General features: G+C 41.3%; 1 protein-coding gene across 2 annotated transcripts; it reads left to right on the forward strand.

Moving 5' to 3' along the window:
• Positions 1 to 302: 302 nt before the first annotated feature.
• On the forward strand, positions 303 to 7,424 carry LOC123508774 (protein obstructor-E-like). Of its 2 annotated transcripts, none has more exons than XM_045262674.1 (4): positions 303 to 507; positions 5,608 to 5,817; positions 6,431 to 6,619; positions 6,790 to 7,424. In XM_045262674.1, exons 1-4 carry the CDS (start codon positions 318 to 320, stop codon positions 7,209 to 7,211), a joined length of 1,011 nt encoding a protein of 336 aa, XP_045118609.1. In that variant the 5' UTR covers positions 303 to 317; the 3' UTR covers positions 7,212 to 7,424. The 2 variants fall into 2 exon arrangements, with proteins under 2 accessions (XP_045118609.1, XP_045118608.1); XM_045262673.1 differs by lacking the exon at positions 5,608 to 5,817 and adding an exon at positions 5,873 to 6,091.
• The last annotated feature ends 11,759 nt before the right edge of the window (positions 7,425 to 19,183 follow it).

Consider the following 19,183-nt stretch of genomic DNA (forward strand, 5'->3'; position numbering starts at 1 on the left):
GCTGTGACTTTCAAAAGTGTCCTGTGAGGCATCTTTTGCCAGCGGCTGTTTGATTGCTATTGTTGCGGTGGAAAATGGAGCAAGGGGAAGTAGGTCTTTTCGTGTGTGGGCAGTGCATGGAAGAAAGCTGAGTTTTATTTCTTATGAATGCTTCAGGCGTAGCAACGACGGCGGAGGTGGCGGAGGTGGCAACGCTGGAGAGGGCGGAGAATGATTGACTTGATATCAGCAGTTTTACGTTATGTGTACCTAGGTAGCGTATCCTTATAAAACCGGTACGCAGACAAGAAACAAGCAGGGAAAACAGGAGAGTACACATGGGAATTTTCCACTTGATGGAGCAGTACATCGACAGTAAGGGCGGAGACAGGCGTGCGGCCAGAAAGTATATAAGGAAGTCGCGGGGGCCGGGCGAGACCACTCCTAATCCAGACGTCGTAGGAGCGAGTATACCGACCATAATGAGGATACTTGCCGCAGCCTTCCTTTGTGCCACGGCGGGCATTGGTAAGTTTTTTTGCTTACCTGTCAGCCTTGTTCGAGGCGCCCTCGTGTGTGCAGGCACGAGGGCGCCACATCCAGTGAATTCAGTATAACATAAGATAGAATGCTTAGTCAGAGTAATGCTATGACGTATAGTTGCCGGAATGAAATGTTGACACATGGACGCGATGTGTGACTGTGCACATGGCCTGACTGCCTCCAACCCACGACACAGTGAGTGACAATGTTCAGTCTCCTAGTAGCCTGCCAGGGGGGTAGATGTGACCAGAAAAACAAGGAAAGCAGGGTACGGACCAGCCTGCCTGTCGCCTTGGATGCACCACTAGCTTTCCCTCGGGCGCCACTGTCTCTTTCACTCCACGCATTACTGTAGAATTGCTCCTTTCCGCCTAACCGTATCAAATTTATCCTACGAACAGCTTCGTAAGAGTCCACTATAGGATTCAAACTTTTCATGGCAACCTTAAAGAATTTTCCCTTGGTTGTGAGGAGAACTTCACCCCTTGTTCTTCGTCGTCGCGATTAGCATTCATATCGCCACCTGTGTATTGATAAAGATAACGGCCTTGCCTGGGGACTTGTCTTGCTTGCAGATCGTGAAGGTGAACATGTGCCAGGGAAACACGAGGTGCCAGGGAAGAGGGTAGGGTTGTGTCAGGATGGGCGGGTATAGTGCTTTTGTCAGGTAATGTGGTACTTGTGAAAGTGTGCGTGGCAGGGAATGTGGAAGGGTGATGCAAAGACAAAGGTGTGTCAGGGGAAACAGGGGTGTGAGGAGAGGCGAGGTGGAGGGCGGCAAGTCACTCCCAACACTCAGGACCGGATCAGTGCAAGGCTAAGGCACGATTTTCCCTCTCACACTCCGCCATGCACAACCTTTTCCCGAACGGAGACACGATCGGCAAACCTCTCACTTCATAACCTTTGTGTCTAAACCCCTTAACCGTTAACTTTCAGTTGATGACCCTTAATCTTATTGTTAACGTTGTACTTACCCAGAACAACTAACCAGTACTTTTTACATTGCACTAACCCTTCACCTTCAATCTCTCAGTCGTTACTCAAAGGATATTTGCTTCCCTCTCTCCTCATACTATGTTCATTAGCCAAGTATTCTAGTCCTTTAAGTCCATCATGCGCCTCTACTAGTTCATCTGTGTTGCCTTCACTACGTCTCCTAAAGTCCTTGCTCTCTGCATCACATCTCCCACACCACCACCACCACCACCACCACTACTCCAGGCCGCGCCGGTGAAGTCTGAGGGTCACCTTCAGCCTTATGTCAGGGTTGACGGCCGAAAACCCGACTTATGTGTGTGTGTGTGTGTGTGAGTGCGAGTACATTTCTTGTATGTAACCTTTTCTACCCTTCCGTAGTGAAGGGGCGCGTACACACACACACACACACACACACACACACACACACACACACACACACACACACACACACACGAAATCTTTTTTGTGTGTGTGTGTGTGTGTGTGTGTGTATGAGACATTACGAGTATATTAGCGGGAGACGTGACAAGAGTGGCAATTGTGTTAATTTATTGACAGGATGCAGGTGTTTTTCAGGTGTGTCGTCATTCCTCGGGTATCCCCTCCAAGGTGTGTCCTTTCTTAGAAAACTTGTCGGCAACTCCTCCCTTCCCTCTACCTCCTCTTCTTCCCTCCCACTCCTCATCTTTTCCCTCTTATTTCTCTCTCTCTCTCTCTCTCTCTCTCTCTCTCTCTCTCTCTCTCTCTCTCTCTCTTACTTCTTGGGAACGGCACGATTTCACATCAAAGACGATTATGACCACTTAGAAAACCACTGCACGAGTAAAAGTAACGCTTCACTAGTCTTGGACCCACCAGATCTAGTATATGGGAAAGGTAATGCCATCCGAAACGTAAAGGGAATACAAAGCGACCTGAAGCTCCTGTTGGTCTTAGATACAGCATCAGCGGGGCCGAGACGTGGCGATGGTGGAGTGAGCGAACTGGACTTTCACTTTTGGCGAATAAACCCGTTTTCCTGTGTCTGGTGGCCTCGAGAGAGAGAGAGAGAGAGAGAGAGAGAGAGAGAGAGAGAGAGAGAGAGAAAATGCGCACTATATATATTTCTCCGTCAAAAGAAAACGGTATAATCTTAGTAAACGAGAGAGAGAGAGAGAGAGAGAGAGAGAGAGAGAGAGAGAGAGAGAGAGAGAGAAGAGAGCGCACTATATATATTTCTCCGTCAAAAGAAAACGGTATAATCTTAGTAAACGAGAGAGAGAGAGAGAGAGAGAGAGAGAGAGAGAGAGAGAGAGAGAGAGAGAGAGAGAGAGAGAATGCACTCCTTCCTGGACCCTTTAGTCGGAAGTCAAACAACTGTAAACCAGGAACCACTTTTCCTCCAGGTCAGACGCTTTGACACACTGCCATTTACTTGACCTGACCTGAGCAGCCGGTGAAAAAAAAAAAAAAAAAATTCCGCGTTGAGGGTAAAACCTGCAACTAAACCGGTGTGTTTATCTTAGAGTGAACTGGTTACTCTTTGGCTAACACTACGACCTACTGTGTGTGTGTGTTTCACTGTTTGATCTGCTGCAGTCTCTGACGAGACAGCCGCACGTTACCCTACGGAACGAGTTCAGAGCTCATTATTTCCGATCTTCGGATAGGCCTGAGACCAGGCACACATCACACACCGGGACACCAAGGTCACAACTCCTCGATTTACATCCCGTACCTACTCACTGCTAGGTGAACAGGGGCTACACGTGAAAGGAGACACACCCAAATATCTCCACCCGGCCGGGCAATCGAACCCCGGTCCTCTGGCTTGTGATGCCAGCGCTCTAACCACTGAGCTACCGGGCGTGTGGTGTGTGTGTGTGTGTGTGTGTGTTGGGAAATGTTAGATTCTCTCTCTCTCTCTCTCTCTCTCTCTCTCTCTCTCATATAGCCTTGAGAATACCATGCAGTTGTTATTTGCACCTGATTTTTTACCTCTTCGACTCAGATGATTGATTTTATGATATGGCCGCAGCAACTATCAGTTTCCAGGTTTACATACCAAACAGTCAAAGCCACACATCCTTGTATTCATTTTCGTAACTACACTACATACCACAGGCATAGTTACAGCCACACCCTTGCTCAGTGCCACACTTCCAGTAACACTAAGCACGTCCATCTACCCATGACCACATTCCATTCCTTCATCTTTTCTCTTCCTGCTACTTCCTTTCGTCCTCTTCCTCTCTTGCTTTCTTCCTTTTGTATTGAGGGGCTACTTACTAACTTGTTTGTATTCTTTCTTTCCTTTCTCTTTTCGTCTCATTTCTTAATGTTCTCTCTCTCTCTCTCTCTCTCTCTCTCTCTCTCTCTCTCTCTCTCTCTCTCTCTCTCTCTCTCTCTCTCTCTCTCTCTCTCTCTCTCATTCTTACTAAATAATCTGATAGTCTTCCTTAACGTTTCTTTCGTCACCTTTGTCCTCCTTTTCTTTCTTGCTTATTATTTTATCTCCCATCTTCCTATTGTCCATTCAGTTCCTTTGTCACGTCTTGTCTTTCTCTTTTATGGACTATCTGACATTTTTTAACCTTTCCGCTTTTTTTTTTTCTCCTTCCTTCTTTGCGTTTGTCTCCTTCGTTGCTTAACCACGTGGTATTGCCCAATCACTCTGTCTCCCCTGATATGGTCTTACACGTTCTCCCTCTCCCACCCTCCCATATCGAGTCACGGTCTCGTATTATGAAAAGCCCCGCCCTTACACCTACACCTTGCGCTCCACTGACACACACCGTTACATGTTACTTACCCTTATTTAAACACAGCTATGTCTACACGCACTCCTACGCTCTCCGCTTTTTATTATTGTGAGCCACACACACACACACACACACACACACACACACACACACACACACAGCCACACCTACATCCTCATGACGGCGCCACAAAACGAGGTGTTGCTTCATTGTCTGTAGTGTGCTGGTGGTGGTGATGGTGGTGGTGTGTGTGTGTGTGTGTGTGTGTGTGTGTGTGTGTGTGTGTGTGTGCGTGTGTGTGTTCCTGTCTTGTCTTTCTTAACACTTATCTTGCTCAATGAGGAATTCTTCATCACACACACACACACACACACACACACACACACACACACACACACACACACACACACACACACACACTACTAGTCACTTCCCTCTATATGCATATGTAGTTTGTTGTGTTTGTCGCCATTCCTTCATATTGTTAATCTTTGGTTCGCCTTCGCACATGTTTATACCACCAGACTCTTAACTACTTTACCTTGGCTTTCTAGAACTTGATAAGACCTCCAGCATTTATTGAGTTATACATGTAAAAGATGTGATGGACTATGTGCGTAGCGGTTTTTTTGTGACTGGTGTTCACGAGGAAGTTGGTTGCACGGCCCTCATTTGTCAGCTCAGCTTTATAACGGTAGGGTACTCCTTGATTGAGTTAGGACCTCTCTTTTTTTCCTTTATGTTGATCGTCGTTACCAGAATACTAGTTTTTTTTTCTTTTTCCTGACAAAACATACACTGGCCCACGTATTATGGGGTGGGGGTACGCAGCTCGTTAAGTAGCACAGTGGCGACAGGCAGACATTTCACCAGCCTGAGGTTATTTGCGTTCCCTGGATTCGGCGGAGCATATTTCACTCGCTGACACATATTTGAACTTTCACTCGCCAACTGGTGGCGTGGACGTCGTGCTCTCATTGGTCAGTCCAACTCTCCCAAACACGCCATTGGTCGTCCTGTCGCCAAAAGTGAAAGTTAGACGTGATTTGCTTCTTCGAACTTTTTAGAATCAAGGTTAATGAACCCTGGCAGGCGTATTGTAGGAAAGGACACATATGAACTTTGACTTGGTGACGCTCCTGTGAACAGTGAGTGACCTGGTGAACTAACATTTTATAGGAGTCTTTGTTTCTTGATTATCTTTCTAATATGATATATACTCGTAACAATTCCATTTATCAGTGCTCCTCGTCTCTCTCTCTCTCTCTCTCTCTCTCTCGCTATCTATCTATCTATCTATTTATCTATCTATCTCTTACGTAATGCCAAAACGTGACTGACATGACCTGACATGACCGGACAGCCATGGGACAGTTCACTGATCCATGCAAGACCAAGACGCGGACCTCTGCCCACGAGGACCAGTGTGACCTGTACTATGAATGTTTCAACGGACAGCCTGTACTGCAGGAGTGTCCTAATGGCCTCGTGTACCACGGAAAACGGACTCAGGGACTCTTCGGCGTGTGTGACTACGATTTCATGGTGGACTGCAGTACACGACAAGCCCGTAGTAAGTATTCATCCTCCTCATCTTCCTTCTCCCTTCCCCTCCTGCCACGCCCCAGGCTACGCCCAAAACCTAGACCAGCCCAACCCGTGTGACTACAAGTCTGGCATCATCGGGGACATCACTTACTGTGACCGGTACTGGGAGTGTGTGGTGGGCAACCCGCAGCTGTACGACTGTCCCAATGGTCTAGTCTTCATCGGGAGGAACAGGGGAATCGCAGAGGGCTGTGACTATCCTTGGCGGGGTTCTTACTGTGACGACAAGCAGCTGGCCAGTAAGTCCATTCAGCCTTGCCTTGTTTCCCTGTCTGAGTGCCACCCAGAGTTACCAGGCTGCCTGCTCCCCATCGACCTTGAGTATAATTAAAGTGCTCTCTCATTTATAATCAACACCATACATGTTTTGTAGTACGAGTATGTTGTATGTAACAGTTGTTCCTGTAATCAGGCATCTCTAATTCTTGAAGTGATATAATAAATTGTTTTGGTCAATGAGAATCACAATGCTTCCAATTATTCTCTATTAGTTAGATACCAGTAAATGACCCAGTAATGCTCTTTTCTCCTTGTTCTTTTTATTTCGCTCTAACACCATCTTACCCTTTGCCCCAAAGACCCGCCCCTCTCCACTGAACACTGTGATTGGCTCTATGGCATCTTCGGCCACGAGACTTCCTGCACACGCTACTGGACCTGCTGGAACGGCACGGCATCTGAGCAGTTCTGTATCGGTGGTCTGCTCTACAACGAGGAGAGCCACTCTTGCGACTGGCCCCAGAACGTGGCCGGTTGTCAGAAGCACCGTAAGTCATCAATTTTGCTCAGTGACATTTTAGATTTCATTTAGATTTCGTTTATGTCTACGCATTTAGTTCATCTGCAATACAAAGCTACATGAAATGTGATGTATTTTTCTTCTTTCTTTCCTTGCTGTAGTGCCATACTAATCTTCCTCTTCTCTCGTCGTCTCCAGCCCTATGCAAGGATGATCCTAACGCCAACGTACCCCTCGGCAAGTCATGTGAGCGTTACTGGGCATGTCAGGGTGGGTACCCACGCTTGCAGAGGTGCCCCGCTACCCTTGTGTTCGACAAACGCTCCCGCCGTTGCGTGAACCCGCCCACCGAAGATTGCGAGGCACCCACCACCACCACCGCTGCTCCAGAAGACTATGTTGACGATGACTTCCGCGGTGCAGCACCTCCTCCACCCCGCCGCCGCCGTCCCTCTTCCTCTTTGAGTCAAGGACCCCCGGATCAGGGCTCCTTCCTCCCTAATAATGCTCTTCCTTTCCGTCCCTCAAGCCCCTCTGAGTCCCGACCCCAGAGTCCGCCCCTGCCTCAGGGAGCCAACTTCCGGGAAGCACCGATAGACAAGGCTGTGCCTCTGAAGTAAAGCGCCGTGTGAGGGCGGGCTAAGGGCTGCCCGCTATCCCGCCCATGTCCCTCCTTCGGGTACAAACTCCCTCACCCAAAGATCGCCCGTCCAGGGCAGCCTCCCCCGCGGGACGCTGTACATAGTCCTTCGCAAAGTATTATGTCCGCCGCATTCTTCTATTTAGGCTTAGTTGTTATAATTGTGTTTGTAAATAAATTATGTTAAAAGATACGTTTTATTTTATTTCATTGCATAACACACACACACACACACACACACACACACACACACACACACCACTCAACAAAAGCTTATACCAGAATATCAGAAAAATTAAAAGGAAAAAATAGGATAGCTGGTCAGTATTTGTCCTTATCTTAACATTTTTTTTTTATATGACTCACACTGAAATATGCATTTGTCTTGTGGTATTTTTGTTGACTCTAAACATATTACTAAACTAAAAAGAACAGTACGAAGAGCAACCACAAGATGTGTCTCAGAAATTTAAGCTACGAAAAGGATCGGCCGCTATGACTACCCACGTGGAAGGAAATGCGAAAAAGATGTTTTTGATGCACAAAAATGTGTGTGTGTGTGTGTGTCTATATATATATATATATATATATATATATATATATATATATATATATATATATATATATATATATATATATATATATATATATATATATATATATATATATATATATATATATATATATATATATATATATATATATATATATATAGATAGATAGATAGATAGATAGATAGATAGATAGATAGATAGATATAATGTAAAAGGGGAAACCTGCCAGAGGCAACAAAAAATGGAAATAATGGCCACTTAGTTGCCAGTTCCCTTGCAGGTCCGAAATGATTAGCCAAAAGAAAGGGATAAATATCTTGAAACCTCCCTTTTAAATTAATTCAATTCACAGGCAGTTGGAAATACAAACACGGGCAGGACGTTCCAGAGTTTACCAGAGAAAAGTATGAATGATTGAGAGTACTGGTTAACTCTTGCATTAGTGAATTGGACAGATTAGGGGTGAGAGGAAGAAGAAAGACTTGTGCAGCGAAGCCGCAGGAGGAGGGAAGGCATGGAGTTAGCAGGATCAGATGAGCAATTAGCATGAAAATAGACAGGAAATAGCAAGAAATGCAACATTCTGGAGGTGAGAATTAGAGGGTAAAAACAGTCATATATATATATATATATATATATATATATATATATATATATATATATATATATATATATATATATATATATATATATATATATATATATATCCCGAAATACTAGGGAGCTGGGTGACGCAGTTGGTTAAGGATGAGTTTACTCCAAGCGAGTCGAATCGATTCAATTCATGAAGAATAAACACGATTCATGAATGGTGTTGATTCGCCACATTAGTTTCTATGTAACCGTTTACACCAGGCGAATCGAATTCATTCAAATCATGCTGATTCATGGCGATTCAGAATCTATTATTGGTTTGGATCCATTTTTTCATCAGCCAAGGCGATTCAGCCGAGGAATAAGTTCTATGCTAGTGAACGTTATAACCAATCTAGTAAGAGAATAACTTGCCATATATGATCCTAGTGATCCTATGCGTCGAAATCATGTAGGTATATTGTATTGAACCATAATTGGAAGGAACTGCCGCAGCCTACGAATTATTAGACAATACTATTCTGGATTTTTTTAAAGACAAATGGCAACAGAAAGCGTTATGGACATGGTTTTACATTTTCATTTGGCAACTGTAAGGTGTATCGTCTACCTTTGAAATGCGTACATGGTATAATGTAATCGCCACTCAGCCAGGCACCAGCCAGAGTGGGGGAGGGGTGCAAACTTCCTTATATTACCCCCTTTGCCTCTGATTTGGTTCACTAAATACCATGGTATGGCACGTCACAAAGTAAAAGTCAATATGATAAAATAATAGAATTAACATAGCTATATTGTTTTAACATCCTCTGTATATCGTTAAGCCTAAACAAATAGATGTGATAATATGGTATCAACTGGTGCGCCTATTTCTTCCGCGGTGAATGTATGTATCAGTGGATCATTCTGTCCTGCCACTCGATAGCTCCACCTGGCGAGTCAAAGTATTCTCTCAGAGTGTCACGAACTGACATGGCTTCTGCTGTAGGCCAAGTACTTCTTGTTGGTGACAGGCTCCACCAACATCTTGAATTATCCTGTGGTTATCCAAAAGAAATCCTTAAACCTCTCCGGATTATTAACTAAATCTGGGAACAAATGTCCAAAGCTCCCAAATTTAGGTCTTCTAGAATTAATTGCATGCACCCATATTCGTTACCGACACCTACGCTAACGCTTCCTCAACCACTGTGACACTTCTATTTCTACAAAAGCTAATATGTCCATACTTCCCAAAAGCTGCCTTGGTACTATATCATCTGAGTGATGTGAATCAGATGTGTTGAGACTCAGTCGATTGGAAATATGCAGATTCAAAATGACTCGAATGAAATGATTTTTCATGAATTGATCGATTCGATTCGATTGTTGTAAACGCACCTAATCGAATCCTTGCCTGGTGGGAGATGTAGCGTTCTCCCGTTAACCCTAGCGGTGCCATATAACCTTAGCTGTTAGGGCGTCTCATGGAATAATTTTCATTTTCTTGAATTACCATCACTCCTGCTCGTTCTTGTGCCACATCGTTCGTCCTCTTCCGTTTACTTACGAAGCTTTTCCTGTTTCACACATCGTCAGTACGCACCTGGACTCGTGTCTCACATACCCTTCTGAATTGAGCTACTGACTAGTGCAAGGACATCAGTTACATTACATCACTCTCCTGCCGTCTCTCTCTGGATGGGCAATGGGTGCTACTTTAGCGTGAGGTCTACCACACTATAGCGTGAGATCTATCTCCCGTTAGCACTATAGCGTGAGGTCTGCCGCTGCAGCCTGCATTATCCCTCCCTCATAGATATCACACATTTCCATACATCTATTTTAGCAATAAATACTTAAATTTGTACATATCCTAGGAATAACTTAAATAGATAAGGAAGAAAGGTAAAAATTCTCTTCAGAATCTCCGTTTTAGCGTCCAACCACGATCGTGTGTGCTTCTGTCACTGGATCCAGAAAATGTTGCTGGTACCTCATGACATCTAGGTTGCTATAAGCTGGCCACTCATCTGAATGAATCACCGAACCATATGCACACTCCCTTTCAATAATAGGGATTAGAGTGTTGCGGTCACGCCATTCCACCGACAGTCTGAACCTTGTTTAAGACCAAAAATCCAAGGCCCATCAGTTCTACCCCCATGGTTTCTGTTGTTTTCTTGTTCCGAGTTCTCTCGGAGAGAGGAGCGTTGTCTCCATTCAGCATCCTTCCTCGGTTGTACTTCCGTCGACCAGCAAATCTTGCCTCATCAATTTGGATGGGGTTATCTGTTGTTCCTACCACCTTTCTTCGTCGTTGATGAAAAACTATGGCTGTACACACCTCTCGGCACATGTTGAATCAGTCAGTTACAGTACTGACAGATTTACCTGTGAGAGTCGTTACTGTGGACATTGGTAGGATATCTAATACAAAGAGAAATATCAATTCTATTTCACACAGGCTCAGGTTGCAGTGCAATTTGTTGCTCATGTCCGTATAATGGAAAAATTCATTTCCTGTACGAACAGACCGTGTAGTTGACACCCCTTTAGAGGGCAACGTAACATAGGCTTGACTTGTCTGTTACGCGGCGAGGGTCCCGGAGGGACGCGGGAGACCTCAGGCTGCATCCGGGTAGGCCACATATGGCGGTAGACCTCACGCTAAAGTACCACCGGGTAATGTGTGCTTCATGTTTCTTTTTGTGTCTCAGTGTTTAGGTATGGTTAAGGAGGGTTCACACGTGTCAATATGCAACTGAAATTGTTTGAAGTATCGGCTGAGCCCTTCTGGTTGGAACACATTCACAAATAGCGACTGGGATCGAAGTATCGCCTGGTTGGAGGGAAGTGAATGTAAACAAAAAGCTACCCGACAAAATGACTTCCTCTACTGATGATGATGATTGCCATGAAATTAAATCATCACAAGTATTCAATCCTCACCAACAACACCCTGCATAGAGGGAAGCAGTCGTCGGAGAGTGGCAGCTGTCTCATCGAACACCGATTTGCGTAAGCTTTTATTTGTTGTAGAATTCACTTGTAGGGTCCCAGATGTGCCCTTTTTCCCTACTATAAAATCCGTTCTCTACATCGACACCACATATTTAAACCTTTCTCCGTGACGTCATAACGTAAACAAAGTCGCAAATCGACTGAACAAAACCATGTTGGTCTTGTCTTGCAACTGGTTTTCCTAGTCGCTAGTTGCAATTTCAGTCGCAAATTGACACGTGGGAACCCGCCTTAAATTTTTTTTTTTTCCTGCGTTTAATGCATTATTCCGTGTTATTACTCCTGTGTGTGTACGTTTTGTTAATTAATGATTTTTTTTTAATAATTACATCGTGACTACCCGCACAAAGTCGTTCAACTCGATGACCGGTAGATGGAGAAAGGCGTCAGTTTGACAGTACCTAATTTTTGGAATGCATCAGTGATTATATTTTGATGCCTAGAACATGAAATGAACATTATTCATCGTCGGAAAAAAAAAAAATGAATTTCGAAAATCCTTAGTGATTTTTCCAAAATGTCGAGATTTCCGTGTTGTACGTGCTTGTGCACATAAAACCATAGATGGCACCTAACCAAACTTAACCTCACATATATTAATGCAGGGATTTTCGCGTACTAAGAAAATCTTACGTATTAGGTAGCATTAATATACTTCAGAATATTTTGCGAGGGAAAGTGTGCAGAAGAAATGTCCTAAAAAAAAAAAAGTACTTTCCAGTTTCTTTTTTTTTCTTGTACTGGTGAGACTGACGCTTTCTCCAGTAATATCCGATGACCTTATCTCCAATTACAACACACCCCTTTATTGTTGCGTGTGGGCTCCATCTGGGTAGTCTTCTGTTCATTCGCTATGGTCCAACCCTTACTCATAATAATAATAATAATAATAATAATATATATATATATATATATATATATATATATATATATATATATATATATATATATATATATATATATATATATATATATATATATGGTTGAAATTCACAAGTCCTTCCTTTCCCATATATGGCCATTTGTCTCCATAGATTATTTTTAGGAAAGTCGAAATCTGATTTATTTTGGTTTTCCTAAAAAAAAAAATAAATAAATAACCCAACTTAACCCAAAGGCAACTCATATAGGCCAACCTAACCAAAGGTAACCTGACTTAGCCTAAGCTAACCTACTAATTCACAGCCACAGTTTCCTTACCAACACAAATGAGTCACCACAGACAAATATCCTCCAGAAAACGTTAATCCAGAATTTGTCCCCCTCACAAAACACCACTTTCCAACCTGTTTGGTTGGCACACCCACTGATGTCTAAAAGAACATATAAATAGCCCAAAAGGAAAAATGCTTTGTCTGGACAGACTAACTTTTGCTGTGTGGCAATGCTAGTAGCAGTTTTAAAGTGAACCCAAAACTCATTTCCCATTCAAAGAATCCCTGCAAGTTTAAAAAATAAATAACACTATGAAAAGCTGTTTACCGGTCATGTAGAGGGCCAAAAGTAAGGCCAGGGTAACCACAGCTTTTCCTGGAATGGATCCATAAAGTTTTTACTCCTGGTATGAGGGATTACTTTAACAAAAATAACTTGCTAGTGAAGTGACTCCTTTTAATAGATAATACTTCTGCCCAACACCCAGAGTTATTGGATGAGTTCGACTTCATTACCATGAAATTGGACCAAGTCATTTCTAGCTTCAATTTTCACCCTTTTCTTCAGTGAATATCCTTGGTCTGTTATTTACTTATAATGTAAACTGGAAACTTCATATCTCTTCTCTACCTAAAACAGCTTCTTATCTATGTAGTTAGATGTCTTGAATTATCTCTAGTTCTTCTCTCCCCCCCCCGAGCCAACTGCTAACATAAATGCTGCCATTTAAAAAAAAGACACTATGGAAAGCGAGAGCTTTGAGGCAGATGAAATGCAAGATTCCCCAGATAAGGCAAGGCTGAGGTCATTAGATAATACAAGCCATAGTTGGGAACCTGTAACTATATTGTAAGTAGGAGAGTTAAATTCTACAGAGGAAATAACAATACCAAACTAGAAAACAAAAGTCTCATGATTTGTACTCCACAAATGTTATATTTTACTTCATATAAGTAGTATTTTTACAATTTTTTTCTGCAGTGAAAATATATTATTTTCCTTCATGTCAATGAACAGCATCTTACAATTAATTAATCTGTATGAAAAATTCCAGGAAAACGTGTTTCAAGCATCTAATTGTAAAGAAAAAAAGAAAATTATTTAATAAAAACAATTGCAGGTAACTTAGCATTACTGATTGTAATGTTATTTCAAATTAAAAAATAATTAGATATGTATTGATGATGAATAAACAACCAATGCCTTCATACAAACAAAATCACTGATACACAATAAGATAAAGAAATGCACTATTATTGGATAATTATAATCATAATAACTAGCATGAAAGTGCACCATTATTGGATAATCATAATGATAGTAAATGGCATCAGAATAGCCAGCACTGTGTCAGGCCACAACAGGGGAATTAACTACATGACACACTGACAAGTCATGTCACAAGATGTTAAAATGCACTCACCTACCTGTTCAGCCAACTCTCTCAAAATACCACCTCATAAAATAAACACACACAAACACACACACACTAACATCACTAACTAGTGTAATATGCAAGATGTGTGAAAGAGTTATAAAGAAACAATGGATCAAGTTCCTTGAAGACAACAAATTACTATCAAATAGCCAATTTGCTTTTAGAAAAGGGCAGTTGTGTGTAACAAATTTACTGAGTTTCTACTCTAGAATAGTTAACAGAGTACAAGAGAGAGAGGGATGGGTTGACTATATTTGGATTTCAAAAAAAGCATTTGATAAAGTGCCACATGCAAGATTATTGTGCAAGTTAGAGGAAAAGGGTGACTTAATAGGAAGCACATTGAGATGGATGGAAAATTATTTGAGGGGGAGAGAAATAAAGACGGTAGTTAAAGATATGAAGTCCAAGTGCAGAGTAGTAGAAAGCAGAGTGCTAAAGGGTCAGTATTGGCGCCAATACTTTTTCTCATATACATAAATGACATGCCTGAAGGAGTGAACAGCTACATAAATCTGTTTGCAGACGATGCGAAACTGTGCAGTTATAAAGCAAAAAGAGGATTGTGAAATACTCCAATAAGACCTAAATAAGATCTGGGAATGGAGTAAAAAGTGGGAGATGAAATTCAATGTGGACAAAAGCCATGTCATGGAAATGGGAAAGAGTGAAAGACGACCCGTGGGAATCTGTAAGATGGGAGATGGAATAGAATTGGAGAAAGTAAGAAAGGAAAATGACTTGGGAGTGACAATGGAAGATAACAATCAACTGATAAGCCATATTGATAGAATTTTCAGAGACATATAATTTGCTAAGGAATATTGGATTAACATTTCACTATATGGACAAAGAAATGATGAAGAAATTGATAAATACTATAATAAGACCCAGATTGGAATATGCAAGAGTAGTGTGGACCCCCCATTAAAAGAAACACATAAGGAAGTTGGAGAGACTACAAAAAATGGCTACAAGAATGGTTCCAGAATTTGAAGGGATAACATATGAAGAGAGACTAAAGGCTATGAATCTACCAACCCTGGAACAGAGAAGGGAGAGAGGGGATCTGATACAGGTTTATAAATTGATCAACGGAATAGACCAAGTACATAATGAGAAACTGATCCTGAGAGAAGAATATGACATTTGAAGCACAAGATTGCATAGTAAAAAGCTGAGGAAGGGAAGATGTCTGAGAGATGTTAAAAAATATAGTTTCCTGCAAAGATGTGTCGAGACGTGGAACAGTTTGAGTGAAGAAGTGGTCCCAGCAACGAGTGTGCATAGTTTTAAAGAAAAATTAGATAAGTGTAGAAATGGAGACATTTCGATAATATCTGCATTTTTTTTTTTTTTTTTTTTTTTACAATGGATTGTGATTTTTTATAGTTCTAATTTTGGTTTTAAATTAAATTTTTTGATAATGTCTTTTTTAGACTTTGTTATTAATTGTCAGGCCCTGAAAATGCCTTTTGGTGTAAGGCGAAACGTTGAAAGGAGGAATCAAAATTTCTACGGTGATTTCTCTGCCTTTAAGATATACAATTTCTGCTATCAGCCTTTTATATATATATATATATATATATATATATATATATATATATATATATATATATATATATATACACACAAGGTATATTTGAATATAAAACCTGACTATTTGAGCACTAGAACATTCACGGGCCAGTGTTGCAATGAACAAGTTACCTTTGCATGCATGATAAGGTAACTGACTGGCTGACATACTTTCTGATGCTCAATAAACATTAATTCACAATTAGATGGTAAAAAAAAAAAAAAAAATCACCAAAGCAAAATTTTCATAAATAATTAACCCAATAAGTAAAGTTTAGCTTTAACTAGAATCCTTATGCTTGCTTTATTTTTTTCCTCAGATAAACCTTTGAGGTTTTTGTCTAATTCTTTGCTACTCCCCATGACTCAAACTATATCAGGAAGAAATTTGAAGACAAAACTTAATTGGACTGCCTGAATAGAACCCTTTTCCATTACTTTACATTTTCTTTTAAGAACATCAATGTGGAATTATATATAATGCTTTAAATAAATGAAAAGCTCAGTGAAAGAAGAGAAAATGATAATGGTAGTTTGAGTGAGGATGAGGGAAGCTATGCAGAATGAATACAAAGGTGAATGAGATATAATGAGAAGCTGGAGCTGTGAGAAATAAATGCTCAGGCAGACTATCTATAGTTGTCCACTGCTTCCATGTTTTTCTTGCTCTGTTGCCTCCAGCACACTACTGTGGGTAAAGAAAGTGTGTGAGAGTTATCAATGGCTGATCCACGAGCAATAAACCAGATATTTAGGCTACATGATGAAAAGGATAAATAAGTGAATAATGGTAATATAGTAAAAGTCCATTAATTTGAACACTGATGATCCAAATTTTGCAATATTCAAATATTTGAAGGTGGCATGAAAAAATAATTTATGGCCAAAATTAGATTATCTGTAAATTCAAACCGGGTGCCAGCTGCTGCTACCAACACTCCCCTGCCTACTAAGTCACAATAGACAGTGATGTACGTATTGAATTCCTCTAAATAAGTGTTATTTGAATGACACAGAAGTATTGTATGTCATGCTCAAGACTTTATGTGTGAGTGAGAAATCACATTGTTGTCTATTGTGAGAGGCGGGATGGATTGATATTGGTGATTATCATTTGTGAGAATAGTGCTTATTTATATGTCAGGAGGTGTTAAGTCTATTTGTGGTGCAAAAAGCTTAAACTCTGCTAAGGAATATTCGTAAGAGGTTAGAGGATGTGTCAATGGTTGAATGAGTGTATGTGAGTGTAATGTCATTTGCACAAGAAGCTATGGTCAACTTTCAGTTTCACCCAACCAACGAGTGTCTCATGTGGCTTAGGTATGTTTTTCTGGTGAGACATGTAGTGACCTAACCTAACTTCAACTTAATTGTACACAAAAATATTGGGATAAAAAAAAAAATTAAATCAGTGTAGCGAATTGATAGTAATGCTGCCGCTGCTTACCAATAACACAACAACACTCACAGCAGCTGCCGCCACCGCCACTGCTGCCAACATTTTTATTGATGTAATTTTATTTGTTTTGAGAAATTTTTGGTGTGATTTTGTTAACTTGCAACCTCTTCTGCAACGTCATCATCATCATCATTTTCATTTGTCCTCATTTTCCCATTTAGGGTGTGGTTGGACAGGCAATGACTGTGTTCCACAACTGGCAATCTTGTGCTATATGTTCTATTCGGAACTAATACATATCCTCAATCACACACTCCTTTCACATTTTCTTTGGCCTTCCCACCAGCTATCGGCCTCCTCTTCCCTGACGTGTGTTACTCAATTCAGTTCTTCCTCACCCAAACACCACATTTCCCACAGATCCCTAAGATTGTTGGGGATAAGAGGTCAGCATAAGTTGAAAAAAGTCATAACTTGAAAACTAGATATCAATTAGTGAAAGAAATGGTGTAGGACATCAATCAATTCACTACACTGCTTCTGGTGGGAACTGCACTGGGCCAGGATCCAAGAAATTTGCAACGAGTGGAGCAACTGCTGGCCAAGAAATGGTATCCACAAATGCATAGGGAGACATTGTTGCCATGGTAATGAAGTTGCTAGCAAGTTGCTGGTAAAACCACCTCCCAAGGAGGTGTTACTGTCTCGTATATATATTTATGTTCACAAAACAACATTTCTATCAGATTTTTACAAGCCTTACCACGCCACACGTGGATGTCATAGTATGGGACACAAGGTGAAAGCGCAGAGAACCAATCCAGTCTCAGTGCGGGTTAGCTCCAGACTGAGGAGTAAAATCTGTGAAAAGGAACAGCTGAGCACCTCTGAACTATCACTCAGTGCCACGGAGTCAAGGTGATCCTCGTGGCATGATAGCATATGAATACAAAGATATGATATCCATTATAACAGGCAATAAAGGGGTGGATTTTTTTTTTTTCTTTCTTCAGCCACTTACCACAAAAAGTGGCTCATGTAATTCACCTAGTTGTAATTTTACAGGGCCTGGGTATCATACTCGTGTGGCCCCGTCTCCATATCTACACACATCCAATTTTCCTTTAAAACTATGCACACTCCTCGCTGACACCACCTCCTCACTTAAACCATTCCACACCTCCACACATCTTTGTGGAAAACTATATTTCTTCACATCCTTCAAGCATATTCCCTTGGCTATCTTTTTACTATGCGATCTCGTAGTTCTATTTAAGTTTTCCTCTCTCAACATCATTTGCTCATTATTCACTTCATCCAGTCCATTCAACAGTTTATAAACCTGTATTAAATCTCCTCTTTCTCTTCTTTGTTCCAAGGTAAGCAAATTCATTTCTTTTAATCTCTCCTCATAGGTCATTTCTGCCAATTCCGGAACCATTTTGTTGCCATTCTCTGCAATCTCTCCAACTTCCTTATATGCTTCTTTTTATAAGGGGACCAAACCACTCCAGCATATTCCAATCTTGGTCTAATTACCGTACTAATTAATTTCTTCATCATATCTTTATCCATATAATGGAAGGCTAATCCAATATTTTTATCAAATTATACGTTTCTCCAAACATCTTATCAATATGAGCCTCAAACTGCCCATGGTCTTGTATTATCACTCCCAAATCCTTTTCCTTTTCCACCTTTTTCAACACTACTTCTTCACCCATCTTATATGACCCTCTTGGCCGTCTTCCACTCTTCCCCATCTCCATCACATGACTTTTGCTCAGATTAAATTCCATTTGCCACCTCTTGCTCCACTCCCAAATCTTATCCAGATCTGCCTGTAAAATTTCACAATCTTCTTCACTCTTCACACACCTACACAACTTCGCATCATCCGCAAACAAATTAATATAACTGTTTACTCCCTCTGGCATGTCATTAATATATACAAGGAAAAGTATTGGTGCCAGCACTGAGCCTTGTGGGACTCCACTCTCCACCACCAACCAGTCCGACTTTGCATCCCTTATTACCGTTCTCATCTCCCTCCATCTCAAGTAGTTTTCCATCCACTTTAACACTTTTCCTTTCAGTCCTCCATAAATCTCTAATTTCCATAGCAGTCTCATGTGAGGTACCTTGTCAAAAGCTTTCTTTAAATCCAAATATACACAGTCCATCCATCCTCTCTCTCTTGTATTTTGTCAACCACTCTTGAATAAAAGCTC

The sequence above is a fragment of the Portunus trituberculatus genome, chromosome 25 (genome assembly GCF_017591435.1).
Source record: "Portunus trituberculatus isolate SZX2019 chromosome 25, ASM1759143v1, whole genome shotgun sequence".
NCBI classification, from domain to species: domain Eukaryota; kingdom Metazoa; phylum Arthropoda; class Malacostraca; order Decapoda; family Portunidae; genus Portunus; species Portunus trituberculatus.